The sequence below is a fragment of the Gossypium raimondii genome, chromosome 12 (genome assembly GCF_025698545.1).
Source record: "Gossypium raimondii isolate GPD5lz chromosome 12, ASM2569854v1, whole genome shotgun sequence".
Taxonomy (NCBI): domain Eukaryota; kingdom Viridiplantae; phylum Streptophyta; class Magnoliopsida; order Malvales; family Malvaceae; genus Gossypium; species Gossypium raimondii.
Window position 1 is genome coordinate 53,821,220 of NC_068576.1, and position 16,710 is coordinate 53,837,929.

The 16,710-nt window shown below is 31.7% G+C and overlaps 2 protein-coding genes and 1 non-coding gene across 3 annotated transcripts; all 3 read right to left on the reverse strand.

Annotated features, from left to right (window-relative positions):
- Positions 1 to 6,365: 6,365 nt before the first annotated feature.
- Positions 6,366 to 6,437, reverse strand: TRNAT-UGU (transfer RNA threonine (anticodon UGU)). Its single transcript has one exon. It is a non-coding gene; the product is annotated as a tRNA-Thr (tRNA).
- Positions 6,438 to 6,716: 279 nt separating this feature from the next.
- Positions 6,717 to 9,229, reverse strand: LOC105765238 (ubiquitin-conjugating enzyme E2 4). Its single transcript, XM_012584236.2, has 6 exons — positions 9,061 to 9,229; positions 8,893 to 8,972; positions 8,399 to 8,513; positions 8,192 to 8,244; positions 7,941 to 8,069; positions 6,717 to 7,057 (listed from the first exon to the last, which is right to left on the reverse strand). The coding sequence occupies exons 1-6, from the start codon at positions 9,102 to 9,104 to the stop codon at positions 6,924 to 6,926; spliced, it is 555 nt and encodes a 184-aa protein (XP_012439690.1). The 5' UTR covers positions 9,105 to 9,229; the 3' UTR covers positions 6,717 to 6,923.
- A 1,606-nt stretch (positions 9,230 to 10,835) lies between these two features.
- LOC105765239 (probable E3 ubiquitin-protein ligase RHB1A) lies at positions 10,836 to 14,568 on the reverse strand. The gene is made up of 5 exons (XM_012584237.2): positions 14,371 to 14,568; positions 13,121 to 13,242; positions 12,036 to 12,468; positions 11,790 to 11,899; positions 10,836 to 11,690 (listed from the first exon to the last, which is right to left on the reverse strand). Exons 2-5 carry the CDS (start codon positions 13,181 to 13,183, stop codon positions 11,661 to 11,663), a joined length of 636 nt encoding a protein of 211 aa, XP_012439691.1. The 5' UTR covers positions 13,184 to 13,242; positions 14,371 to 14,568; the 3' UTR covers positions 10,836 to 11,660.
- Between the last annotated feature and the right edge of the window lie 2,142 nt (positions 14,569 to 16,710).

The following is a 16,710-nucleotide window of genomic DNA, read 5'->3' on the forward strand; positions in this document are numbered from 1 at the left end:
TAATAAAAAATGTAAATTTTGTTAGGGGATAATAAATAAAGTGGTTGTCCAAGGTGTGCACGTGTGCTCATCCACGTCTTGATGGGTTTCGTGCGCGCCCCTACCCAACCGCATAATAATATAATAATGAAAAAGATAAAAAGGGGTCCCATCGACTTCCTCGAAAATTCTCCTCCTTTACCTGCCGCTTCGACCAACCTCCCACCGTTGGTCCCTTCTTTTATTGCCCATTGTTTTTTATTTTAAGGGTATTTAGTTATCAATATATTATCGATAGATTTACTTAAGCTATGTTCACTGCATTTAGCTCAGGCTTCCTTTATTCTCAAATAAATCGTTTTTCATATAAGTATTTAAAAAAAAAATCGATTTAGTATTAACTCAATTAGTATGGATATTATTGTTAATAAAAAATATATAAATTTGAGTATATTAAAGTACATTATCTCTTCTATTTATAGATTGAGGATAAAATATGAATAATTTTAAATATTATCTTAAAAGAACAGATATAATAATGATTTATAATAAAATTATTAAAATATATATTTAAAAAGAATTTATCACAAAATATTTATTAATTTCATCTTATTTCACCTCAAAATTAATATTAATTAATCTAGAAAAACATAAAACGATTTAGAATTTTTCACACAAAATTTTAGTTCAATAATAAATTTATTTTATTAAAATTTCAATTATAAATATATTACAATAATTATATTTTTAATATTATTTTAAATAATGAAACGTGAGCTGCACACAACATTTTCTTCCCTAATTTTCTAATATCACACGAGAACAATGTAATTTTTAAAATACGATGAAAAGTACAATCGGTACCATTCGGTTCAATAAAATAAGCTAAGCACAACACTAATATCTCAAAATTCATATAAATATAAAACATCTCAACTTTAATAATACAATATAATAAAGTTGATTGAGTCTTAACTCAATTAATATTGATATTCGTTATTAGTAAAAAAAGACATGAATTTGAACACGTTTATTTTTCTATAAATTTATCTAAACACTTTATTGATGTAACATTAATAGTTCTTTTTTATATAAACATATATTTATTTTTTTACACAATTGCCTAAAATTTTCCATTATTCTTGTTTAACCCTTAAATAAGAAGATAAGTATGTTTCAACGCACTCAAACCACGTCCTCCTGCACTGACAAATGTTGATGAGCTAAAACTTAGTCGACTCATATAATGATTATTAGTAATACTAATAAGAGCTTAAAATCAAATTGTGCTCTTTATATGTATAACTACTTATAGCTCATGCTCAACCCTTAATTAGAAAGATAAAAGGTGTTTCAACGCACTTGAACTCAAGTCTTTCTGCAACAATATTAATATCAATCGAGTTAAGACTCAATCAATAAATAAAATTGTATTCTTAATAGTTTTAACTAACTAGTTTGTATTATTTATTTAATTGTGATTATTATCGCAAGTGCTACTATATTATTCATTTAATGGTGATTATTATTATAAGTGCTACTCTAAATTTTATATGTTTATAACATTTTTCCCATGTTTCCTATTTAATCTTTCAATTCCTAAATTTATAATTAGGGTAAATTCATCATTAGTCAATAAATTATACATAAATTTTCATTTTGATTACTTAATTAAAAAAAAGTTACAATTTGGTTATTGTATTATTCGAATTTTTTTTTAAGTCATTAAATCATTTAAAAGTTTTTATTTAAGTCATAGGAGTACTAAAGATTTTTTAAGAAGTTTCGCCAGCGAGCTCCAAGCAATGATTCAACGAACGGTAATGTAGATCAGTACTTATTGACAAATAGAAGAACATACCAATCTAACGGCAATTTGAATTTTTAATTGTCATATTTTAATATCTAAAATATGATTTATATATTTAAAGTAAATTTTACAAACAATTTACATTAATTGTTTAACAAAGAATTTAAATTTATATTTCTCATATATCAAATTATTAACATCGAGCTAAAATAAATTGTTTTTTTTTATATTTTTATTATAGAAAAAATATTTCATACATCGCCGGTGAAATTTTTTAGACTCGATGAGTGGGCTGAGGATATGACAAGTGTTTTATAGGGGTGCGGTAAAAAAAATCAAATATATAAATAAATATGATACTTCTCACATTCTTAGCACGCGTTTCTCATAGGGTGTAGTAAATAAAAAATAAAAACTTTAAATATATAAATAAATGTAACACTTCTCACATCACATACTTAAAGAAATTAAAAATCTCCACAGATGATGTATTAAATATTTACTCTTTATAATAACTTAAATTATTATTTTACAATACATTATCTAAAATAAACCTTTTATATTTTAAAAAATACATTTCCAACAATAATATTAAACACTTATATCAAACTAGAGGTGCTCATGGGCCGTGCCGGGCCGGGCCCATAAATTTTTTGGCCCGGGTCCTAGGCCCGGGCCCGGCCCGGCCCGAAATATGTGCCTAAGATTTTGCCCAGGCCCAGCCCGGGAAAAAATCATAAGCCCGAGCCCTACCCGGCCCGGCCCATTTTTATTTTAAAAATTTTTAAAAATTAAAAAAAAGTATTTTTAAAATATTTTTAAAATATTTTAAAATTAAAAAAAATTAAAAAAAAGTATTTAAAAATATTTTAAAATTAAAAAAAATTAAAAAAGTATTTTAAAAATATTTTAAAATTTAAAAAAATTAAAAAAATTATGTAAAAAATATTTCTAAACGGGCCTCGTTTTTTTGCCCAAGCCCATATTTTGGGCCTATATTTTTACTCAAACCCTCCCATATTTCGGGCGGGCCGTCGGGCTAGGCCGGGCCGCCCGGCCCATGAGCACCTCTACATCAAACTAAACTAAAGTAACCCTATTTCCAACATTCAAATTTGAAATAATCAACTGACTCTAAAAAAAAAAATTAGTCCTTTATAACCTTTCTTCAAACAAAGTAACTTTCTCAAAAAGTGTTTATCCTTTTTTCTTTCTTTTTAAGATAGTTAAAAGACATGGTTTTTATTCCCATCTCTTTATCAACCTAATGATCTTGTCCCTTTTAAGGGCAAAAAGGTTTACCATATAGGTGGTGTTTAATAAACTTACCTTTCCTTTTTTGTAATATTTACGAAGTTTATGCCACGATTTTTAGAATTAAAATGGTGGTCAAATAAATTTAATTATTGATTTATCGGTTTAAACGATCCATCCGATTCAATTAAATACATTATTGAAAATTCATAAAAATAAAATCTTAGTTTAAATTATTCTTACCAATTCTTAAATCAGTTGGACTAATAATATATTTCTTCATACTAATACCCTAATCGATTTCTGATTCAACTAATCTAATTCGAATAACCCTAATTTATACCTCAATCTCTCATCTCATCATTTTCATATACATGATAAAATCAATGACTGAAATGGACAGGAATTATTAAGTTTTAAGTATATGCTGCCTGCCTACCTATCTAGATGCCCTTTTCTAGTTTCTTTAATATTTGTGAAATCAATGGCCCAAAGTCCCCTTTAACCCAAGTCGACTGTAGGGAAAAGTGGCTTTTGGTTGTAAAACTATGCCCTAGCTTTGACACTCTAAATGTATGGTTTTCACAATAATATGTACTAGCACTAGATTTCACACTAGCCTACTCTCGTGGGATCTTCACCTTTTTTATTTGCTATAGGGTTTTGCTTTATTAATTGTATCTGTATTTGTTTAAAATTTAAATGCACATAAATTGAGGGGCTTTAGAAAAGCTGAAAATAAATAAAATAATGTATGATTTATGAATAAAAAAATAAAGAAAAAGAGTGAGATGAAAAGTAATGCCTTACTTTTTGACCAAGCAATAAGCAACAAAGAAAAAGAGATCTCTTATTAAGTTGTCATATTTATTTCCCAATTATTAACATTTAAGTCAAACTTTTTTAGGTCATGAAAAAGGTATAATCACAATCATTATCTCTTTGAAGAGGCCTTTTAAACAGGGAAAACAAAGAAGAAGAAGAAGAAGAAGAAGAAAAGGCCAGTACATTCTGTAGATAAGTCTGAGACTTTATTTTAACAAAACATAGTTTACAACTTCTATTTCCCTTTTAATATTCTTAATAATCTTGAAAAGGAATCTTCCTGTTCCTCTCTTTTCCACCCTTTAATGGAGTTGAATGGGTCTTGTTTAAATATATCTTCACGGGATGAAATTAAATTATAATTTTTACGTTATTATTTTTAGATAATTAAAGTGTAATTTTATTTTATTAATTTAAAATTTTAAAAGTCTAAATAGAAATCAAAAATTTCAAAATGGTAAAATAATGGTCAATTTTTTAAGTGCTTAAATAAAGACATTCACATTCATCTAATTTTATTCAAACCCTTATCGAATTACTTTTATAAAAGTTAAATTTTTATATGATGTTTTGAAAAGTTTAATCTTTTTAAGTTAGCAATCTCTAAAAACATTTTATCCTATAAATTTCTTATAATACTATTTTTGTAGTCTAAAATTTGAGTAGTAATATAATAGTAAAGGCGAAGCGACGATGATGAAGAAGATAAGACCTGCGACCTAAGTTAGGCAAAGAGACAGCGAAGAGAAAGAATAAGAAAGGAAACTTGCCATAGTCATGGATGGTCGACACGTGCGGGAACAGAGCGATGGCTGTTGACGATAAAAGAGAAAACGTTTTTGTTTTAGGTGAAGGGAAGTGGGAGCCAGCCAATTCAATTAGCGGGGGTGGAATTGTAAATCCCAAATTTCTAGTCTTGACCTTTGACCTGACCTCCTTTCTCATCGGCAATACTCGTCAACATCTCTTTGCACGTGACAATTGAATGACTTTTCTCAAGATTAATGGTGTAAAGTAAATAAGTTGATTGATAGTTAGAGAAGGTGAAGGCAATCATGTTAGGTTGGATTGAGCGAGAAAGGGAATCAACAATGGCAGCTACCTGCGACAAGATATAACCGAGTTTTGGACTTTGGCCCCAAAATTAGATTTCTCATGCCGCCTTCTTTCTCCTAATAAATGTGAAAAAAGTCAAGTAATTGCACATTAGAGTTATTCAAAAATCGTTAATAATTTTACCCTTTGCTTAATGTTATTTTGGATGCAAATATTGCTTAATGAGATGGAACATGGAAGGATTAGTTCTCCCCCACCTCTGTTTTATCTTTGTTGGTGTTCTTTTATTTTTGGTTATTAATGAAGCTTTCTTTCAAATATAATTTAATTAATCTTTTTTTTAAATTAACAATACTCAAAACTTATCCATATCTTTATTTTAGTATAAAACTGCAAAAGATGAAAGACCTTTGATTAAATAATTTTATAGGGTGGAGAAAAGTTTACATTTTTTCACTGAATTTAAGATTATTTTATCACAAAATTTTAATTTTATGTTCAACACCAACGATTTCTAAGATCTTGTTTGATAAAATGCTAAAAAATTCAATCAACTGAAGATTAATATTTCATAACTTTGATAATCTGCTATGTATACTACTAGATAAATTTTTTTCACAAAAGTGTGTAAAATGATACTTTGGGCAAGCAACACAAAAGATAGGACCTGATTATCATTTAATATTGAATAAATCCAATTGTCTTTTTAATTTAATTTTATTTCATTTAAGATTATATTATCTTTTATCAAACAATTTAATTATACTTAATATTTAATTTTACATAATACACCAAACATAATTTACAACTTAAATTCAACACAAATTTTCATTTTATCAAACATAGCTAAAATTACCCTAAAGCATCATATAATAATAAAAGAAATGTTGAAATTTTATATAATAAAAGGATTAATGCATGTAAAATAAAATATTTTAAACAATTATATTTCATCGATAAGTATGAGAAACGAGAAGAGTGATGTAGTTGGAAGTTTCATTCAAACGAAGAGAGATGATAATAGTGAAAATTGCAATGCTAAGCATACATTAAAATTTTAGAAAGTATATTTGTTGGGATTATTTAATATTTTTCATCCATAATTTTAATACATTAATCACCACTATTTAAATTCGTAAAACCTATCCTTTAATTATCATAATCATACTTTTTAAATAGTAATTGAAGTTATATTAAATAGAATCCTATATATTGACCTCATAATTAAGGTGATCATTATTCTAGATGTAACTTAGGTTCGAGTCGCGCTAATCGCATTATTGTTAATTCACCAAAAACATTTATATTTAATAAAAATTAACTAAAAAGATAAATAAATAAGACACGAACCCTAATTTATCATAGATTATTCTCAAGTTTAATGTCACTTAGAGATCTCCTTAATTTACTTAAAAAATTGCAAACATATGAAAACTAAGCATGCCCCCACGCAGGATCGAACTACGGACCTTCAGTTTACAAGACTGACGCTCTACCACTGAGCTATAGGGGCTTCTTCGCTTAAAAAAAAAACATACAAACATCATATCTTACAAATCCAACCATAAACTGCATTAATATCATTCATCCAAATATCAGAAATTTGTAGACCAAGTCAAAAGCCACAAAGTGTTGGAGATGTGGGAGATATAAATTTCATTGGCAGCCAACCAAGGCATCACCAAAGTTAGATCAACCAATGTGTAAATGGACACTAACAAAGCGTAATAAATAGTAGTATAATTGAAGCAGGCACACAAGGAGCAGGAGCATATGGGAATGGGAGAACTACTTTTCAAAGTCTCAGCAGTGGATAAATATTTGAATTATTGAACAGTGGATTAATTTACACTAACATCCATGGAAAGTAATGACAAAAAGGGGTAAGTAGGAATTTTTCCACATGTTCCCTAGTTTTGTTGTGTTCGAATTTTCCTAGAGCTGAATATCATGTACAACACAAGATTTTCGTAGCAAGTATGCAGGGCATAATATGTGCCTAAAGATCTGGTTTTCCGGCGATTTCCTCATCATCCGAGGCAGCATATTCATCTTCACTCAGTTCTTCGTCACTTGACTTCACTTCTTCTGCTCCTGCAACATCTTCAGGTTTGGCATATTTCTCACGGTATTCTGGTACACGAAAAGAGTCATAACTTATATGCATTCCAGGAATAAGAAAAAAAAGGCATCCTTAAAATGCCATTGCAAAAAGAAGACGTGAAATGTATGTTGCCACATAAGTCAAATTGCCAGATCACACTCTGAAAAAAAGGGTACTTGCAACGATAGTAAACAGTAAACACCTTGGGGTCTTGTCGAGGATGATAAATGCGGTTTGCCACAATGAATTACTATTGAAAAGAATGGATTTCATTTGAATATAATATAAGAACCGAGAAAGTAGGTGAAATGCTACGGCCACAACAAAGTAGGTTGCAACCTCCTCTTTCCAAATACAAACATAAAAACTTCTCAGCTCATACGTATTTTCTAATCCCATATAAAAAACGTAGCCTGATTACAAAGAAAGGACTTCCAATGACAATAGGTAACAAGCTTCAGCTTCACGCCCTTTTTTATGTTTTTCAAGAGAGTTGGCAAGATTATAATTGGAGAAAATAGGACTCTCCGAGCACTTAAGAAGTAGTACCTCGATTACATCAAGAGGAATTAAGGATTAATTTCAAGAAACTAAAACTACCTCTTTGATTAAGAAACATGTAACAATACAAAATTCTGATGCCAAGGCATATAGAAACTATAACTAAAACTATGAAGTTCAAGACTGATGTTACCTACTTTAGACTAATGATAAAGTTCAATCTTGTCGACAACTTGAATACTTGATTAATTGGCCATTAGCCAGCAGATATCACTTAGCTAAATAGCCAGCAGATATCACTTAGTTGATTTAGCACGACAAGAAATCCAACAAAACACCTTCGCTGAGGGAGGCATTCTTAAGAGAAAAAAATGCATATTTAAAATATAAAAACTTATGTACAAATGCTACCTTTCACTTTTTCTTCATAAGCAGTACGATCACGCATCATAAGAGCAGCAGCTTCTCCATTCAATGGGTCTGATGGATTGGGATACAAAAGGAGTTGAGGAAGAAACACTTCAAAGACATTAACAAGATCTGAAATTGAACACAAGGATGAGAAAAAAAAAAAGAGAAAAGAGAAGAATAGATCGTCATTTATCAAGTTCCAATAGTACTAGCAGCAACTTTGAAACAAAGAAACAATGCGCAAGGTTTACCGAACATAGGGCTCCAAGTTTGATTGATGACATCCAAACAAACTGAGCCAGACCTAAAACTCACAGTTCAAAGATATTTTAGTTAACAATAATAAAGCATTTAAAAGTCGAAACCAGTTACTCACTCTAAATTACCAAATACAAGTTAATATCAGCCTTAAGACAGCTAGAACAGCCAAATTTAGAACTTAACATCCACAAACTTACATTTCATCAACATTTGGGTGGTAAATCTTGTTCACAAATCCAATTGATGGAGATTTATAAGGATAAGCATCTGGGAGCTCTACCCTTATCCTCCACACACCACCATGGTAAGGACCTGTCAAATTTCATATCAGATAATCTATGATTACAAATACTATCCCCATTTGGGTCTAAAACTAACAAAATCAAATTCTATCAACAAGCACTCCTCATTCAGAAAAATTCAATGAACGACATAAATAAACAGTGGCAACTCAAATAAGAACAAATAATTAAAATATAAAATATGAACTTCAACACTTCCATTGCGCCCAAATAATTCCCTTAACTTCTAGTTTAACCAAAATATACTTTAACCTCCATTTTTTTCCCCTTTTTACTAGATAAACCCTTAACAAAAAATCAACACAAATACTTAATTAGTTACAAATCAAAATTTAAAAAAGCTTATAGATTCGTAAGAAGAAGAAGACAGTAAAGAAAACGATTCTTACTGTCTTTTGGTCCGTTGAATTCAACATAAAATTCTTGCATGCCATCATTCATCATCTCCACTTTGTAGTCACTCATCATCCTACAAAAAAAATCCAACAAAAAGTTAAAAGAATCAAACTAAAATAAAGATACAGATTTTTTTCAAAATAAAGAGGAAAATAATTTACAGTTTCATTAAGTCCATCTCTCGGCGTTTACTTGGAGAAGACATTTATTTTTTCCTTACGGAATTTCTCAGAGGAGAAAGAAAGAAGAGATAGGAAATTTTTCTTCCCAAACAAAAGTGGCAGAGCACAAAAGTAGTTCGTACGCCAATGAGTGAACCCAAATACTTTATATAGGTGTGTATCTTTACGGCAGTAATTCTAGTTTCAACTCCAGTAAATCTCTCTTTTTTTACAAAATAGGATTTTAATTTAAAATAAAAAATTAAACCTTCAAGTTTATCATTTTTAATAATAATTTTAAAGTTTTAAGAAATATATTTCTACATATTTTTCTCACATCATGGATAATCTAAAATATATTGAAGATTTTGCTTTTATATATATTTGTTTATGTTTATTTGGTAGAAGAATAAAAAGGATAGACTTTGGGGAACATTTAATTATTAACTATAAAGATAAGATTATGACAGACAGAGCATTTTGGAGCACCAAGATTCCATATTCGTACTTAAAACTTTTTACACTATTTTATCATATTTCATTGTTGAATATTAGTAAGCGATTGGCTCAGCGTAGCCGACATTGTAATTTATAATTTGTATTTTTCCATATCATAATTTTATTTTTAGTATTATATATTTACATAATATTCGATACAAAATTGCATGTAAATTAAAATTATATATGCTAGAGGAATATTTATTACCACTACATTAAATTAAAGTTTCCATTTTAATTAGAAAAATATTATTTAATTTAACAAACAAAAAAATTCTTATAAATCTGAATAATCACATTAGCTTTACATAAACTCAAAGGAATAAAACACCAATAACTCAATGCTACAATTAATCTGCATAACGACTATAGGAAAGAGAAACAATTTTATGAAGCCAAATGCCATCAACAAATTTTTATTTCGTTTTAGCATTTAATTTTTTTTGTTTATAAGGTGAATTTGATATTATTTAAGGAATATGTGATACCAAGATTATTACTATATTATCATATTTTGACATCATTGAGAATACAAGATTATCAACTTAAGATAATTTTTGGAACCGAAAATGTGAGATGGCTTGAGCCAAACCACCCTTAAAAAAGAAATGGCGAATGATTGTAATGAAAATGGTAAGTGGCTAGTGATGATTAAAGTTGGGGTGATTGTAATCAATTTAATGCAAAGAGAAATTAAACCGCTTAAGGTTCCATTTAAATAAACAGTAAACTAGCTTTGATGAGAGCATGGTTGTTGATGGTAAGGTAAGAATGAAAAACGATAATTCAGTGAAGAAAGGTTTAAAGATAATGAACGTAATCGAGATTATATGAAAGATACACTCGCTTAACATGTTGATAAAGTGAGTGCTACACTGCTACTTAAGTGCATTATTTGTTCAATAAGAAAAATAAGCACTTCTATTCCAGGAAAAAGTTGGCATCAGATTTCTGGTTTGTTTAAATTTTCTATTCGGAAAATACATATTTATATTATGTAGCTAATATATATCTGCATGTATATTATGCATATTTTAATAAAATTAAAATTAGACAATAAGTATATATCTATATAAATGACAATAACGATAAACTCAAAACGTTTGAGACAACATCGATATTAACTTCGTATTTTATAATCCCATAATCATACATAAATAATTTATATTTATATAAGTTTTACTATGTAAATTTCAGAATCGTGGGGGGGACAAGTGTAGATCAACCTCACCAAAGGGAATCAGTGACATTGACAAATATACATAATTCATCAAAACTTTGATATGAAAATCATACCTTCAATCAAATTTTTATATATATGGGCACGAATCATGTTATATACAAAATGAAATGGCTACTCAGTTTATCTCCTTCTGTCTCTTAATAAGGAAAATTATTTACACAAAATAAAAGAAAAAAAATTCCCATCATTCTAAGGAGTTCACAAACCCATTATCACATCCAGTCCCAACCATCAAACGAATTTTGCACATAAAGATGAACTGGAGATGATTGTAAACACGACACTTACAGAAGTAACCCCCAAAAAAGCAGACAATCATTGGTTCAGAAGATCTGAGTTTCCAGACTAATAAAAAAGATATGTATGTATATGTATGCATGCATGCATGTATGTATGTATGTATGTATGTATGTATGTATGATTGAATGAGAGAAGAAAGAGTTAATGTGCTGCTGAGCAGGTCTGTACAAACAAGGCACTACAAAACAGGATAACAGCATTGTATTCCCTCAGGCATAGACCATCAAGTATTGAACTTTAAAATGGTATCAAACTTGTTTCTGTGTTACTTTTTCTGTATTTCTTTCTTCTTTCTCTATTCAATTTCAAAAGTTTCCAAGGGGTGAAAGCACAATGAGACCAAGACTCCTTTATAAAATGAAAGAAGGGGGGGGGGGGGGATGAAGGAAAAGAAATTCAAAACCAAACTTTGCCAAATCTGCAGGAGCCACTAAATATATGATGACGAATGAGGGGGGGGGGGGGGAGTAAAACTTAAACTCTGAAGGATTTGGTAAGTTGTAACCTTTGCAACAAAACTTAAGTTCTAGCAGCCGATGCTGAGTCCAAAACCAGGAAACTAATTGGTGGGCAAGTCAAATATCATTTCCTGCATCAGAAGATAATTAGGACCCTCTTGTTATTTGCTTAGGTTATATACAATAATTCTTATAGACTGATAAGAGATGAAAATAGTTTCAAGACAAACCTTATCACACACAGGACATGTCTCACTTCTTTCCATCCATTCAAAGATACATGCAAGGTGAAAATGATGCTCACATTTTGTGATAATTTTTGGATTTTCTTCATCATATTCTGCAGGAAAGAACAGAAAAGGGGCCTATCAACAACCTTTCTACTTGGAAGTGGAAATATGACTTGGCGTAAAAAACACAACATCTTTTCTTGCAGTGAGGCAGAAAAGTTCATAGATTGAAAGTGGAAGGCATACCTTCCAAACAGGTTGGACAACAATCTTCCTCCTCCTTCGTAGGCACGATTGATTCAACTGGTTTTGGAAGTTCTATTTCTAGCTCTTTTGAAGATTCGTTTTCAGTAGTATTTTGTGCTTTGCAGTCCAATTCCTTTGCATCATCAGATTTTATAAAAGTCTCTTGAGTGTTTACAACAATTGTTTCTTGGCCAGAACCAATATTTGTTGTTTGCACTGCTTCATTGCTCTTACTGCTATGAATTCCTTGAGCAGCTGAAGGAGTTAGAGGATGTCCTAAAGCTGCATCAAATGGAATTGGAGCAGGAGGAGGTTGATAAGCATCAGGAACTGATACCTCAAGATTTGTGTCAACCAGCAGCCCAGTGGAGAGGGCAGAGGCGGTAGCATTGCGAGAAGATAAAGGAACATGCCTATCTGAGGCTCTTGTGTTCTGTTAAAAAAAAAGAAATTAACTCAACAAAGATAATGAAAATGATTTCAATACGATAAACAATTGTTCAATATAGTTGCCTCTTAGGGTTATCTTTGTATAAGTATTTAAGCAAGCCATTTTATAATATCTAATAAGTATGAGAGCAGACAGGTCAACAAGAAATTCTGGCATTTAATTTTTAGTTTCAAGTTGTTCTACGGTTTAACTATGGCTCATTTTAGTTAGCATAATAAGTATGTGCAGATACAGATCATTATTCATGATGAACTTAGTAATGGGGATCAAATCATGATTTATGAGCAACTTAAGGGTAATAGAGAATTAACAATTGGAAACATTTATATTTAGTTGCATCCAGACATCCATTTTGTAAAACAAGGAAAGATAAAAATGAAAAGGCCCCAGCACTTCAGCACATTTAAGACATTATGATCCTGTCAACTGCACAAGAGAGTCCAGTTTAACTCATTCTTTAGTCACATTCACCCTAAATTTTGCACTGTGGCACTTAATAACACAGTACTCTACACTGAACTTGACGTGGGTTGAAGCCAAATTCAAAACATAAGAGGTCAAATACACCATGAAAAGTGAGGATGAAAAGGAAAATAAAAGAAAAAAATTCCAGGGAGGGAGAAATTATACTAACACAATAATCTGCTGGTGCACTATTTTCAACTCCTCTAGAAGAACAACAGCAGCAACCCCCCATTCCTTTTACTTACGCATATGACACTACTGGTACTTTGTAACATCACAGGATGAGAAAATCTGTTATAAGAAAAAAAAACTAAAATTACTCTTGAAGATATAAAAAGCATACCGTTCCTTTCAATAAACCAAATTCATGCCAAATGCCAGATGAAAATGTGAAAGATATCATCAATACAAAAGCAAAACTAGAAGCAGTTAGATATACAAATAGCATAATTCCTAATAGAAAGTTTTGAAAAATAATCGAAGTATGAAGTTCTTGGAGAAACAGTAAAACCCAAAAGAAAGTAACAAAACTATTTCTGGCTTCTCACTCACACTTGTCATTAACAAGCAAATTGATAATGGAAAACACAAATAATACCCTAAACCAAAGCCAAGCAGCCTGTTAGTAGATCACACACTACAAATATCAAGTAGTAGCAGAATTATAGATGTAAAAACAAAAAGTGAATCTGTTGCTGATTGTAAAACACAAACAATGTTTAAAAACCTTCCCCCTAGTCAACTAAGCTACTGATGTGGTAATAGAACTTGGATTGGCATCAGGTACAAGGATTGCATCCTGGATAACCCTTACTCCATCTCCTGTTCTCAGGAAAAAAAAAAAAACACTTCTCCCCTACTCTGGTCAATTGTCCTGTTATAGTCCCATATCCAGAATTTCAACATAAATTCATCAAAGTAGACCAATTGAGCCAATTAAAACCCAAACAAGATTCTGATAACTGAAGAAAGTAAAAGAGCAGGACTAAACCCTCCAACAGTCACGGATCAACCACAATTTTTTAGACAAAATCTAGTTAACCTATGTGGTGAAACAAGAACAACAAATAAAACATGTAAAATCAATGAGAAATCAGTTAAAAATCAGCTGCCTTCAGTTCTCTTCATCAACTAGCACCTGAAACAAGGTTCTATTCAATAACAAACTAGCATGGAAATAGCTAAATAGTAGAAACTAGAAAAAGAAATTAAATAAATAAACAATAAAAACAACTAAATATCATAAAGTTGAGAAAAATACCCAAGTAAATTCATAATCAATTCAACAATTCTAGAGCTAGTAAGAAAAAGGAAAATCAACTTATGCTGAGTAAAAACCCTAGAGAAAACCATAATTTAATCAATAAACAACGAGCCAAATTCCAAAAAAGAAAAAGTTGAATAGGATATGAAATTCACCTTTAGATTGAAAGCTGGATTGGAAACGAATCCAAGAATTCCAAGTGAACAGAAAATTCGATGATTAAAAATAAAATTTTAATCATTCATTTTGAAAGAGCAATTTGTCTAAGTTTGTTTCGTGTAGGAAAAGGCTTTTCAGTGGGAAAGGAGGACTTTTCGAATCCCAAGCCTCCATTTAAAAACAGATTCCACTACTGCAGAATTTTATAGAAATGTTTATTTTCGGGATTTATTTATCTCCACGCGCTAATCTGTCCAGTTTATTCCACGCACCGTATTTATGAGCAACAAAAGGCGGCAAAAGGATAATGTTTGTTTTAACAGAGTTGGTGAGCGTTTGGTGATGACAGTTGGGATTGGCCAGAGGAAAATACGTTGAAATTTTTTTTTCATGTTATAAATAACAAACTTTTATTTGTTTGTTTTATTTTTCCTTTATTTTGCAAATCGCATGTGGCTGAGCTAGGTGGCTACTGATTAAAAATAGAATTCCTTTTGTCTTGTGTTTCAAGGTAAAAAATGTTGAGTATCTGATTTTTTTTTTTTAGAGTAAATAAAGAAAACTCTATGCCTCCTCTCCTTGGTCACCCCCAGCTTATCTGCAAGTAAGGTCATATGCACACCATCTGCAGCTCGTGTAACACTGGTTCTCTCCCATCAAACACCTTAGCCAACAGGTCTGCCACATAGTTGGCTTCACGGAAGATATGGAGTAAAATTCCCTGATTCTCCGAGTTAGCGGATCATTGGTAGTGCCAACCGGAGCCTTGATAATTCCATCAACTGCAATCTTGCTCTCCCTCTCGAGAATTACTTGCTTGTATCCTCTCTTCCATGCCATGTGAAGCCCGTCATGAATCTCCCAAAGCTCCGCCCGAACGGCCGAGCATCCACCAAACTTCCTGCAATAGCCCGCTATCAAGTCCCCATTGTTGTTCCTTAACAACCCTGCAGAAGAAGACAGTTGCCCACTAGAAAGATTCGCCCCATCTGAATTAATCTTCAACCACCCTGGGGGTGGAGGCTTCCAACCGAAATGCACCCACTGTAATCTTCAGAACCATATTACTCTTTACAGTTTTGTGCCCAACAAATGCTTCGACTAGCGACCTCCTCTAGTGAAGAATTTGAATCCTGAAAAATCAAACTGTTCCTCTGTTTCTAGATATTCCAGCAAGCTGTAGCGAAAAGAGTAATCCAAGGAGCACCAATATATGCTAGTTCATTTGAATTTTTCAGATTAACAACCAACCATTCAAATACAACAAGGGAAAATAATTGCGTCTGATTTGAATGAGAAACAGTTCGCTGTCATACCTGATTGGCAAAAGAACAATCACGTATAACATGTAGAGCTCTTTCGGATACCGACCCACACAACAGGAAACATCCATAGCAATCCCTCTCTTGCATCTCTCAGCATTACAGAGTATCCTCTCCTTAGCAACCAATCAGAGGAAATTTTTCACTCTTCGGAGGCAATTTAACTGCTGCAGGATTGACCAAAAGATATCTTTAGATTACTTAATCGGTCGTAAGCATCCGAAACAGAAGAACGCTCATCCTTCTTCCACCTCCAGCTAATGCGATCATCCCCATCTGTCACTTTGGGTGGCAGAATACTAGCAACCCGAGACAGCAGAGAGTGATCCAACCATAAAGAAAGTTTGTGCCATGCCCAGTTACCATCCAAATCTACCATCTCATTTGCCATAGTGCGCTTGTCGACCCCAATTAAGTTTGTAAAGAGCTCCTATAGTGGGCCTATATCATTAATCCAACGGTCAGTCCAGAACTTAACAGATTTGCCATCACCAATTAACCAAACGACATTGCACCTGACCTTCTCCCAGACTTAAGTGAATGACCTCCAAACAAAGGGCCATCTTTCTACCATTATTCATAGTCCCCCAAATAAACTATCTAGCCATTTTTTCAATATGTGTACACACTCTAGACGGAATCATAGAAATTTGCATAAAATAGTTCGGAATGGAAGTAGTAACGATTTCACCAAAGTAACACGATTGGCCATTGAGAGCGCCCTAACATCCCAACCACTCAAGCGACTCTTAACTTCGTCAAGCAAAAAGGCGTAGGTGCTAGAACAGATTTGTGGGAGAGAGGAATACCAAGATATTTACCCTAGTCCTCCACTTGTTTAAAGCCCAATATCGATTTCATCTCCTGTCTTACTTCACTGCTAGTCCTTGAGAATTAGGTGAACTAATCGAGAATTCCTTTCAAGTTAAGGGCTAGTAATCCGTCAGCTTCACAAAGCAACACTAAATCATCAGAAAAAAATAAATGCGACAGCCGCGGTCCATCCTTGGCAAG